The sequence below is a fragment of the Drosophila rhopaloa genome, unplaced genomic scaffold (assembly GCF_018152115.1).
Source record: "Drosophila rhopaloa isolate 14029-0021.01 unplaced genomic scaffold, ASM1815211v1 contig_2, whole genome shotgun sequence".
Lineage (NCBI taxonomy): Eukaryota > Metazoa > Arthropoda > Insecta > Diptera > Drosophilidae > Drosophila > Drosophila rhopaloa.
In genome coordinates this window covers 2589361-2600772 of record NW_025335083.1, presented here as the reverse complement: position 1 = coordinate 2600772, position 11412 = coordinate 2589361, and the positions used below count along the sequence as shown (strand labels likewise).

At 43.4% G+C, this 11412-nt stretch overlaps 3 protein-coding genes across 3 annotated transcripts in view; 1 reads left to right on the top strand and 2 right to left on the bottom strand.

The window, feature by feature from the left end:
- Positions 1-44: 44 nt before the first annotated feature.
- Positions 45-3233, bottom strand: LOC108050365 (5'-3' exoribonuclease 2 homolog). The gene has a single exon (XM_017132034.1). The coding sequence runs from the start codon at positions 3132-3134 to the stop codon at positions 432-434; it is 2703 nt and encodes a 900-aa protein (XP_016987523.1). The 5' UTR covers positions 3135-3233; the 3' UTR covers positions 45-431.
- Positions 3234-3658: 425 nt separating this feature from the next.
- On the top strand, positions 3659-5144 carry LOC108050369 (DNA-directed RNA polymerase I subunit RPA43). The gene is made up of 2 exons (XM_017132037.2): positions 3659-4276; positions 4790-5144. The coding sequence occupies exons 1-2, from the start codon at positions 3731-3733 to the stop codon at positions 5018-5020; spliced, it is 777 nt and encodes a 258-aa protein (XP_016987526.2). The 5' UTR covers positions 3659-3730; the 3' UTR covers positions 5021-5144.
- A 202-nt stretch (positions 5145-5346) lies between these two features.
- The window catches only part of LOC108050368 (neuroligin-1), a 28988-nt gene continuing 22922 nt past the window's right edge, over positions 5347-11412 (bottom strand). Inside the window, exons 4-13 of the mRNA XM_017132036.1 lie at positions 10876-11232; positions 10396-10591; positions 9125-9226; positions 8869-9064; positions 8622-8810; positions 8424-8566; positions 7520-7845; positions 7307-7462; positions 7070-7231; positions 5347-7009 (exon numbers count right to left, since the gene is read on the bottom strand). Of these exons, the coding sequence (XP_016987525.1) occupies positions 6000-7009; positions 7070-7231; positions 7307-7462; positions 7520-7845; positions 8424-8566; positions 8622-8810; positions 8869-9064; positions 9125-9226; positions 10396-10591; positions 10876-11232 (2837 nt within the window). The 3' untranslated portion in view covers positions 5347-5999. The remainder of the gene's footprint in view (positions 7010-7069; positions 7232-7306; positions 7463-7519; positions 7846-8423; positions 8567-8621; positions 8811-8868; positions 9065-9124; positions 9227-10395; positions 10592-10875; positions 11233-11412) is intronic.

Genomic DNA, 11412 nt, shown 5'->3' with positions numbered 1-11412 from the left:
AATTAATTTTTCATTCTTTTTTGTCGAAGTTTTTTAAAATACAATTTATTTTTTCATGTGTATTTTTTATTCTCTCTATGTTGAAATTACTTTAAATCTCCATTATTTAAATTGCAATTATTGAATATAATAACAATATATACTATATTTTTGTGTTTTCCAGTTTTGAATAGTTTTTCTCATGAAGTAAATATTTATCAGAATTGTAATTTGACTTTTTTATTGAGGCACTGAGACTAGATGTAAACTGTTTTGAATAAAATATTAATTGGTGGTCAAAATTGTAATGGTCTCTACTAAATTTAATATTTTTATCGACTGTTATTGCTTCAGTTTGTCTGGAAAACCTTAAAAACTATTTTTTTTATTGTATATAAACTTGGATTACCCTTTAAAGAGCTCCTACATTTTAAATCGCATGTATGATACCCTTAAAATCTTCTATAGTTCGGATTCTGTTGTCGGTTGCCGCCCTGTTGCTGGTAGTTATTATTTCTTGGGCCATTGTAGTTGTTAAAGTTGCGCTGTTGATTGGAATTGTCCTGGTTGTATCTCTGATTATGGCCATATTGCTGTCGGTTATTGTAGTTGCCCTGATAGCCACCACCACCACCCTGGTGCTGGTTGTAGTTATTATTGTAATTGTAGTTATAGTTGCGACTATTGTTCTGATAGCCCTGTCCGCCATTTCCTCCTCCCTGGCCATAGCCACCTCCTTGACCGTAGCCTCCTCCTCCACCCTGATTATTTCTAATTCCAGCATTCAACATGCGATGCCCACTGTCCGGAACATAGGCCCTATTCAAATGGCTGTTGAATCCGATGACGGGACGATGCTTCTGTCCCGTCTGCTCGGTGGGCAGCACTTGTGGGGGATCCACGGCTTCGGCCAGTCGCTTCGCTTCGAAAATGTAGTCGTCATCGTACTCTGGATCCTTAAAAGTCGTCGTCACAGTTGTGTTGTCACTAATGTCCGACAGCCCTGAGATCGGAGACCTCAGAATGCCGCCGATGGCAGTGTTAAGTTCCGTTTTGCCTAAGGTGCCGCGCATTCCGTCAAAGGAGATGGCTTTGCACTCATTGCCATCAGATTTCTCGCTTATTTTATTGACCTTCTTGAAGTGAGGGCTCTGTTTGCTGACGTACAGGTAATTGTCGCCCCGCTTGTTGCGCTTCACCTCCTCTCCCGTAAGCTGATCATAGTAGGGAACCAAGGCCTTGAAGAGCCGCTTCTCATCTACAAAGGGCAGCAAGGCCACTCCCTGCCAAGCAAACTTTTTTCCATTCAGATCGATCTTAAAGTCCTCCGGATAAAAGTCAATGATTGGGGACTCCGGACTGGACATGAGCAGAGCCCACGGTTCGGGTACATGGGAGCTACTGGCTGCCGGAAAGACGCCCATCAATTGCTCCAGAGGATTAAATGGCTTTGTGCCCTTTTCGAACATTGTGGATAGGCCCTGGATGTTAACGAAATCTGATGCGAATGGGGCATAATGGTACGGGAAGTACCAATTCCAGGAAGCACAGCCCTGATAGTAGTACTTCAGCACCCAGCACAAGCCCCGGACGTACTGCAAGGCCACGGCGTAGCGGAACTGTTGGTTTCCTGGCGCCACATCGAACTTCGACTCGTAGTAGCGGTCCTTGAAGCCGTCCTCCCACAGCCGCACCTCGTCGTTGTCCTCCTCCTCCTCCTCGTCATCCAAATCGGCCTGGTCACTTGTTCGTTTTCTATTCCGAAGGGCAGCGGCTTCCTCTTTGTAGTTGCCAATGCTTTTTTGCTGGCTATTTGGTCCCACGGCGCTGGCCCCAAACGCCGACTGATCCAGGGCTCTGTGGTCCTGATTCCTGTCCTGCCTCTTCCGCGCCTTGTCCCTGGCCTTGAACTGCTGTTCGCGACGCTGACGGCTCTTGAAGATCTGGTCCTCGGCATTGCCCAGATCTGTCATAATCAACTGCACTCTGTCCAAATTGACATCTCCCGAGTCGGTGAGATAGCCCTTCGTCTTGTAGACGCACTTCTTGTACAGCTCCACAAGCCGATCCACTGCGCCCTCGCGAATCTCCAGGCTAGGCAGATGAGGTAGAAAATCATTACCCACGAAGAAGCACATAAACACCCAGTCGTCGAGGGCTCTTTCAAAGCTGTACTCGAAAGGAAGACTGGGCATCTCGAGCGTCTGCTTTAGGTACTCCCGTAGCACGCTCAGCCGCACAAAAATGAACTTAACCTCCGCCCCAATCGGAACATCGGGTTTAAAGTTGGCGCCCGTCGGGGCAGTGGCACCCAGGCCCACGCACTTGTCCATCTCGTGGCCAAACCCATTGCAGATGTCACAAGGACGCGGCTTATTCGGCAGAAACTCCTCGCGTATGATGGTGAAGTTCGGCTCGTGGGTGGCCAGCCCCAGCATGATAAGATCAGCATCAGCTCCACAAAGGACGTGTTGTGTGTTGGGATCGTGATCCGGCTGGGCGCGCTGCTTGCGTATGTAGTCCATGATCTTGTGTTCGCCCTCGCCCGGCACATTGGCGTCCGACAGGATCACTTTGATACCCTTCCAGGCTGGATTGTTGTTTAGCCGATCGTGGACGTAGTAGTGCAGGCACTTGCTCAGCCTGTCCATGAACGGTGTGCCTGGCGTGATGCAGTTCGAGTCGAAGTGCTCGCCCTTCTCCTTCTCCGGCGGCAGCTTGCAGCCACGGCTCAGCAGCTCCTCGCGGATCCGCTCAATCTCTAAGCGCTTTTCTGTGGTCTCCTTGGCCGCCCGGAAGCGACGCGACCGCTGCTGGTTCATCTTGGCCCGAGGAGCCACCCCATCGATGGCCATGTAGAGCACCTTCCGGGGACGCACGATGCCAAACAGACGGTCGATGCAGTCAAAGATGGCCACCATCATCTCGTCCTCGTTCTTCGGCGCGGGCTTATCCTCTGGATGCGTGCACGGATGGATAATGCCGTTCATGTCCAAGTAGAGGTTGTCGAACTCTATCCCATTCGGATTCGGCTGGGTGGCGTCCTCGTAAATATTGCGGCCGGTGTCCGGGTCCACCTGCTTGTTCTCGTTGCACTCGATAATCACGCACGGGTACTTCCGGCTTAGCCAGCGAAAGAATGCTGGAACTCCCATTTTGACGATGGTTTAAACTCTATTTCTTCTTTTATTCCTGTGAAACTCTCGTTTTCTTCGGTCGTCTTCAACTACAATACAAGCATGCTTCAGCCAGTGGGACCGTAAAAATCATGCCGGGATAAATATACCTAAAAGAACCAAAAAAATACCGATATAATGTCTCCTGTTCGGGCCATACATCGGTATAGGCGATGTCGAAATTATAAGTAAAAATGCGAAAAGAGTGATTGAATTTTTATTCATATACATAATAACTTTACGTCCTAAAATATTTGAACTGAAGTTTTGCACCTTAAGAAAATTTAATTTAAGTGTGACGGCCTATTATGTAATTGATAAATTGCCTCTTCTAGTTTGCTACTATGTTCTTAATTTTTTGTTTATTTTAGTGATAATATGTTTAAGACTGGGCTAAGTGTGCTTAATTCTGGAAATATGATATCTCAAAAACTCTCGAAAAAGAAGCTAGACCTGCTGGTAAAAAGCCAAGAGGGCATCACCGACCATTTCTGGTACCTTTTGCAAGGCTGCCAGATTTTCAAAAGCGACTCATGTGGTTGATTCGATTCGTAGGGCCGTTTTAAGATCGTGCAATGGCCAAGATACTACAGAAATACATAAAGTTCTCGGACAAGGATCTGGAAAAATACGCCAGCAGCCCGGGGTCTTGCGTAATATGCATCACGACAGACATGCACCTGGCGATGGGACCATACGGCATGGCCAGCTTCAAGCACTCGCTCCACGAGCTCCTCATCCGCACCAAGGTGGGATTCTACGACGCCAGTCTCAACGGCATCGTCCTGGCCATCAAGAACATCAAGGTGCTGGGTCACACGGCGGGAATTCGGGCCGATGACCCGACTATGCACCTGGCCATCAATGCGGACTTTTATGTCTTCCGGCCAGAGGCGGGGGCCATTCTGGACGGCGTGGTGCGGCACGTCAGCAAGCTCCAGGTCAGCGCCGTCATCTACCGGGTCTTCAACACCGCTATCCTCTTCACCAACAAAAGCCGGAACCGAGAGAACATCGCCATGGAGCAGGAGATCAAGTTCCGCATAAAGAGCTTTGACATCAGCAACCTGATGCCTTACATCGAGGGGGAACTACTACTTGATGAGGGCGTGGAGCCAAAGGTGTGTTACTCTTCATCCGTATTTTATGGTGTCAGTCTCGGGAATCTTAAATCGATCTTCGATCTGATATATATTTATTCAAGCTACTGCGGTAGGTTCCAGTATCCGTTTTATTACTTTTAGTCAGATGTTTGGATGTATCTGTATCATCGAAATAGTCTATATAGATTTGTCGTCTGTTTCATGTTGATGAGTTTGCTTAGTTCAAAAGCACTCGGCAATATTTTTACTACGAATCCCAGTTTGAGTGACTAATCTGAATCCATTATACAGTAGCTGATATTAGAAAGATTGGGCCCAATTTGCCATATGCGTACTTTTCAGACTTTCATATGGTTTTCCTTAATCGTGGCCCAAAATACTTTTTTTGAAGTATGTACACAAAACGGTTAAAAAAAGGATTCTTTATGAATTGTCATTCCTTCAACAACGCGAAATGTGACACCGAGAATTGGATTTAGATACAAATTCTACTAAAAGATACATACATTTTACTGACATTTTTATTTACAGAATCAATCCATAAAGTTTGGCAGCCCCGAACCGGAGGAAAAAGATGTAAAGGAAGAAGACCCCAATGAAATGTTAGATGCCCTTTTAGCAGAAATAAAGAAAGAACCTGATTTTCTCCCACCAAAGGATCCACAAAAAAAGAAAACTTCAACAAAAAGAAAGAATGGTCAAAATGATGACACAACAAAGACGAAAAAACTGAAAAAAGAAATAAAAAGCGAGCCAATATAGCTTTAAAATCGATCGTTGTTAACTTTTCTGTATAGTACAAATTAACAATTATATAATGTCGAAATGAACGAATTCGAAATAACTAGGGCTTTAAGCTGATTAAATTTTCTACTAAAATCGCAAATCAAGAATATTTTTATCCCCCCAAGCTTTTGGTATTATCCAAATTATAGAATACATAAGTAGGCAAATATTTTACCGTTTAGAAATCTTAGCTTGAGCAATTTTCCAAAAGCTTCTTAACAATTTGTTTGCCACAACCACGTAGAATTGCCGGACAGCTAAAATTGATTAATAGCAGTCAGTTTTTAAAATATGAATAAAAATATTTTGTGATACATATGTATTTCATACAAATAGAGTCAATATTTTACAATACATTAAATACAATATGTGTATCATAGTTATAATATCTGGATTTCTTTTACAAATCATTAAAAGTGTTTCATATTATTTTGATTTCGCTAATTATTAAATAACAAGCAAATATAATAATATGAGATTCTAATCGTACACCAAAAAGTAACATAAACTATACACACAATAATAACACTTGAAAGTATATTCCTACACAATACATTCTCCATCACGTCTACAAGGAACATTTACATAATGTACAAACATACATAATACATACAGTACGATTTTTTGCATTGGGGTCAGAGAACACAAAAATGATCCTATTTTTGATTTTCCTTCGGCAGAAATTTTGGGCAGTGAGTGGGAATTAATAGCGAAATTTACTTAAGTAACAACAATGGCCGAACCTGTATAACTTGAATCTGCCAGAAGCATATAAATTGAAAGGGGAAAAAGTAATCAGTTGTGAAAGGAAAGGCAGTGATTGTGAGGCACAGTTAAAGTGAACGAAAATGCATACAAATTCAGAAGAAGTTACAGTTAGAAAGGTTCGACTACATAAAAACTAGATTAAATACGTAAACAAGGGTCACAATGGTTTCTAAAAGAGCTAAGATTGCTAGACTGAGATTTCCTGAATATGTACACGTTTCTTGCCGCTGCTACTCCCCGATCCTGTCGTGGAATTTCCGCCCGCTCCTGTCTGCCGAAGTATGCCCGTCTGCTGCTGCTGCTGGGCGACTAGGAAGGATCGAGGAGGGGGTGGGGGCTCGGGGATGTCATCATCCCGTGTGATTTCCGAGTCATTTCCCGCCGCCGCCTTGACAGCCTCCTCTATCGCCTTAAAGGACATCTGATCGGAGGACTGCACAGCGTAGTCGAATTGCTGGGGACTGTTGAACTGCAGCGTGGTGTCCACAAAGGATCCCCGCTTGCTGCTCATGGCCGATGTGGATTCCACCACCGTAGGCAGCGTGCTGTAGGTGACCATTTCAATGGGATCCCCAGGCTTGGCCTTTAGCAAATCCAATGTGCCCATGGAGCACGCGCCCCAGGTGTCCATCATCAGGGAGGTCTGACCAGTCGACGAAGACGGTGGCAGTTCCACCAAAAGCTTCTCCTCCTTCAACTGCTTGGTTTTCTCATCGTAGCAGCTGTACTCCCCGAACACCACGCCCACACCGCCCTTGCTGTCCACCACCGAACCGGTTAGGGTGTACGCATCTGCGATATCACCTGGACCAGGGACACCAGCTCCTCCGCTGCCACTCATCAGAGCGTTCAGCTTCAGCATGCTGGAGTTCTTGCTGTTGTCGCTCTCCTGCAGCTCCTCCTTGGTCTTCGCATCCCGGGCGCGCTTCTCGCGCTGATGATAAATGCCCGCGAAAATCAGGACGTTGAGGATCAGCAGAAAGCAGCCCACGGCCACTGTGGCTATCAGAGCGGTCGTATAGCTTTGGAACTGTTTGCCACCCAGTCGTCGAAGCAGCTCCAAATTGCCAATGATTCCAGTGGAGGCGGTGGCCAGGTCCTTTTGGCTCTCCACGCGAGTGATCCCGGTTCTATTGTCCTTTGGCGCTTGGGTGGTGGTCAGTTCCGACACGGACATGGCTCCATCGATGCCACACTCTGCAATGGATTCGTTGAGAAATGAATATGGGTACTACTTGGCTAGGCCATCCATCTTACCAGTGGTTGTGGTTGCTCCCGTGCCAGTGGGATTGAAGGCTTGCGTGGCATTTGTACTTGGACTCTTTGGGGGCGGCGGTGGCGTCGTTGTCCTGCTCCTCTGCATGATGATAATGTTATCATCTTCGGCGGGCCTTGTCTGCAATTGCGGTCGCACAACGCCTTCGAAAGCGATAAAGAAATACATTTTTAATAGTGGAGGAGTGCTGGGGATTAAAGGTTCAATATGGGGCTTACCCTCATAGAGATCCCTGTTGTTCATGTCGTCCTGGAACTGGTGATGTCGCATGGACTGGTCATTGATGTTGAAGTGGCGATGCAGCTGGGGAATGAGGTTCAACCACATGGACAGCTTATGACCGCGATAGTGGCTCTGAATGTTGGCCTTATTTCCTTGAATGTCAAATTTATATCAAGATCGATGTGCATTTAGCCCATCTCATAACTCACCTAATTCCACGTACAGCTGGTTGACCACGTCGTAGGCATCCCAAAAGGGCAGCTCGTCGCCATCGTAGCTGCCCACATCCCGATCACTGGAAATTCCCAGTTGGGTAAAGGCTGCATCATTGCTCCGCAGTCTCCTCCGGATATAGGATCGCTTCTCGTGCATGGCATTACTTCGGCGCTGATTGTAGATCACGGCCAGATTAAGAGCCTCGCTGAGATTGGGATTGGTGAGATCAGTGGATCGCTTTTTCTGCTGATGCAGGGCGGCGTCTAAGATTTCGTTTGGATTGGGAGCCTCTGACTTTGTCGTGGACTGGTTGGGATTACTGAGAGTTTGAGAAGGGATTAGGATCATGGTAAAGATATTTAATTTTTAATTAGCAACCAAAATCACAGTTTATCATTCTATGCTTTACATTTTTTTGTTTTATTCATAAGAAATGGTTTACATTCGCACTTTGTTTCTTTAGTGCATTATCATAATGTTAAATCAAAATTATGTTAAGAGACAATTTCTAGATAAAATATATATACATATACCAGTAATCGGTATGAATTGGCGATTCAAAATATAGTTTGGTTTTTTTTAAGTTTCAATAATTGTAATTGTTTCTTTATAAATATTTGTCAAGCTAAAAATAAAACTTACTGGATACTTGTTATTTATCAAGCTGAAAATAAGACTCGACAAATAAAAAACTAGTAATAAAAAAAACGTGATAAAATTATTATTCGAACAATAAATAAGACTAGTTTAACTTTAAAATTATAAAATTAGTTTATCTTTTCAGGAACAAGCGATTTAAAATTGATTTTTCAATTGAACAACGGCCATTGCTGACACTTAAAATGCTTTATTTTACTCTAGTATACATTTTTTATTGAATAATTGTTCTTTATTTACCCGGTTTTAGCGAAGTTGGATAGATATCGCAGCATTAGTCGTCCAATTTGGCGTTCCTGGGTCGTGTAATTGTGGGGGAAGAGCGGGGACATCGGCAGACCCAACCAAAAAGGCACATCTTCGCCGCGCACGGAGCCGGTTCTCTAAGGAATGCGAATCTCGGACTTAGTTAAATTTTTGTGAGTGTACTTTCCCTACCTGTGGGTACTCCTCCTCGACTGTTTTGTGTTTGAAGTGCAGAAAGTAAGACTGGCCCCCTCGCAAACTGTGCATATAGCCCAACTTAATCAGCGGCGAAGCCGTGTGGCCATCGCTCAGAAATTGCAATGTGGCATCTCGGGAGCTAAGAGGATTACGTATCGCCTTTTCCCAGTCGGTGTACTCATTCTGGAGAATAGAAATTATGGAAATATGTACGATATGGACACCATTAAAATACCCTTACCTTCAAGACGGCAAATATTTCGTTCAGATGGTAATGAAAGTTGTTGCGCACAAAAGTGCGTAATATGCGATCCCGTCTAGTCTCATTAAATCCAAATTCCAAGTCTTGGGCACTCAAATCCAAATAGGACTCCACAGATGTAAGGCAGAAAATGAGGTCACGTTTTGGGAAGTTTGCATATTCAATTCCTGAAGTACTGTGAACATAAAGCGAGTCAATATACGAAAACGGGTTGGAATTCGTTGTAATTAACTACCTAACAATAGCTGAGCCCAGGGGCAACGTGGTGCTGCCCATTGGATTGGCGCCGGGCGATATTACAGTACCATCCACAAATGGAGCGAAGCCCACGAGGAATCTGTAGAATTTAAAAATAAATTAAAAATAAAAAGTATTTAATAAAAGGCGGTTAATGCTTTACGGTAAATAAAAAAAATTTTTTTATGTTTATCTATCCTAACCTCCTTGTAATTTATTATTTAAAAATTGTGATTTAACTTATACAAGCGTTGCGGGTGCGAGGATCATTAGAATTAAAAACAAGAAGGACATGAATTCGCCAAAGGAAAGGAAATACCCTCTGCAAGGGTTTAAAAAAGGCAATCCGTTTTAACGGCTGTTTTATCGTATTGACTTTAACTTGTGCATTAAGTTGAAGGTATCAGTAATTTCTGTAACTTTAGCCTTAAGGAAATACGGTAAAGACTCGAATCGAGGACTTTAAGATTCCTTCACGTACTAATTAGTTGAGCCAAATACGCATTACATTTTATTTTTGAAGGGAAATGTTTGCAATCGAATTGAATTTTCCTAGATAAGGATACTAAAATATTACTATAAGAGGTGACCGGCCTAGAGATTGAACACGGTACCACATAAGGTGTGCAATGTTTGATGAACAAGGATATTTACCACTTAAGACATACTTTTCAACAAAAACCATTCCTATTCACAGAAGTGCCGGCGGAATTCGAACTAAAGCATTTCGTCTTCTTGGTGTTTACTCTTGCAAGAAGTTTTCTTTTTATTTTTTTTTTCAAAGGCAAATTTCAGCATTCATCCAAAGTAAAAACTGTTTTCACTGCCAAATTTCAATACTTGATTGTAGGGACGGTTTCTCTATTTTATTGAGCTAATTTACTTATTCGAAAACATTTTTTTTTTCAATATCTTTATCAAGCTCGAAGCTCCAAATTTCTCCCCCAAAATACAAACTAGAATCTAAACATTACTCTGAGCAATTTGCTTTTTCTCACAGTAAGTTTAGTCCACATTGTAATTTTTTCTGTCTATTTTGATTTTGATTTAAAAATGTAAAATATTTAATTTCAAATATAATTTTTAAATGATGTTGGTACTAATTTGCTTTACTCTGAAAAGATTTATATTCTTTAATATTCACTCAATTTAAAAAGTTTTAGGCCGACACTTTTATTCATTTCTTAACTCGATATACGAGTAATCGTCCTGTTCACGGGCAATAAGTATGTTTGCCCTTGTACAGGATTAATGGAATGCTTGACATACCGTGGATGATCCACCTTGACTGCCAGCAACTCGGCGACACTTTTGGTGCGGAGACAGGGGGCCAGGTCATCATACAACATGTCGCCGTGGCAACCAGTCTGTTCTGCCACGCGGCGCTTCACAAAGAGCGGGTTTTTCTGAATGGCCCAGGGTGACAGAGCAGAGCCGCTCACGAGAACTGTACGTTGTATTAAATCTGAGAAAAGGATTTTTATTACATATTACGCTTTAATTAATCCATTCTGAATCCTTGTTCCCGCTTTCGATTCCAGTCAAAAGTGTTAAAATTCTCTTTTTGAGTTATTAAAACAACAAGTTTTAAAATTAACATTGTGCTGTATCGAAAAATAATCAAAAAGCAGATGACGATATAAAAGGTTTTAAGTCGAAACATGTTTATTGCTTTCAACAATAAGTTTTCAACAAGTTTGAAAAGATGTCGCAAGTGGGAACAGTTCAGGCAGATTGAGAACACCCTACCACTCGCCACTGGGGACACCACCAGAATGTTGGCCAGCACAGCTCCAGTACCGTAGCCCAGCAGAGTGATGCTCTGTGGATCCCCGCCAAATGCCGGCAGGTTCTCCTTCAGCCAGTGGAGCCCCGCCACCAGATCCATCAGGCCAAAGTTGCCTTGGGCACTCTCCTTGCCGCCGGTCTTCAGGAATCCGAAGATACCCAGACGGAAATTGATTGTCACGACGATGACGTTGCCGTGGGCAGCCAACTCGGAGCCATCGTAGGGATTCCCTGAGTTCCAGTCGTACGATTCGCCATGTATGAACACCACAGTGGACAACTTGGTCTTGGATTCGCCAGCAGTATCAACGGTGTTACCTGTGAGAGATTGCAAGGAATATTATGTATATGTATTGTGATTATTATTCATGTGTGCTGTCATTATTAGTGACTATTAACTTCACTTTTGACTTACAGATGATAAAGGTCGTCAAAGTTGCCAAATCCGCTGCGCTTGCAGTAGATAGTAAAACACACTGCAATGCACTACGGAATTGA

Bases quoted from the DNA above. Each gene is read 5' to 3' on its own strand.
- LOC108050365 (XM_017132034.1), bottom strand. From the start codon at position 3,134: ATGGGAGTTCCAGCATTCTTTCGCTGGCTAAGCCGGAAGTACCCGTGC.
- LOC108050369 (XM_017132037.2), top strand. From the start codon at position 3,731: ATGGCCAAGATACTACAGAAATACATAAAGTTCTCGGACAAGGATCTG. The intron at 4,277-4,789 runs GTGTGTTACTCT...TTTTATTTACAG, and splicing joins ATGAGGGCGTGGAGCCAAAG to AATCAATCCATAAAGTTTGG.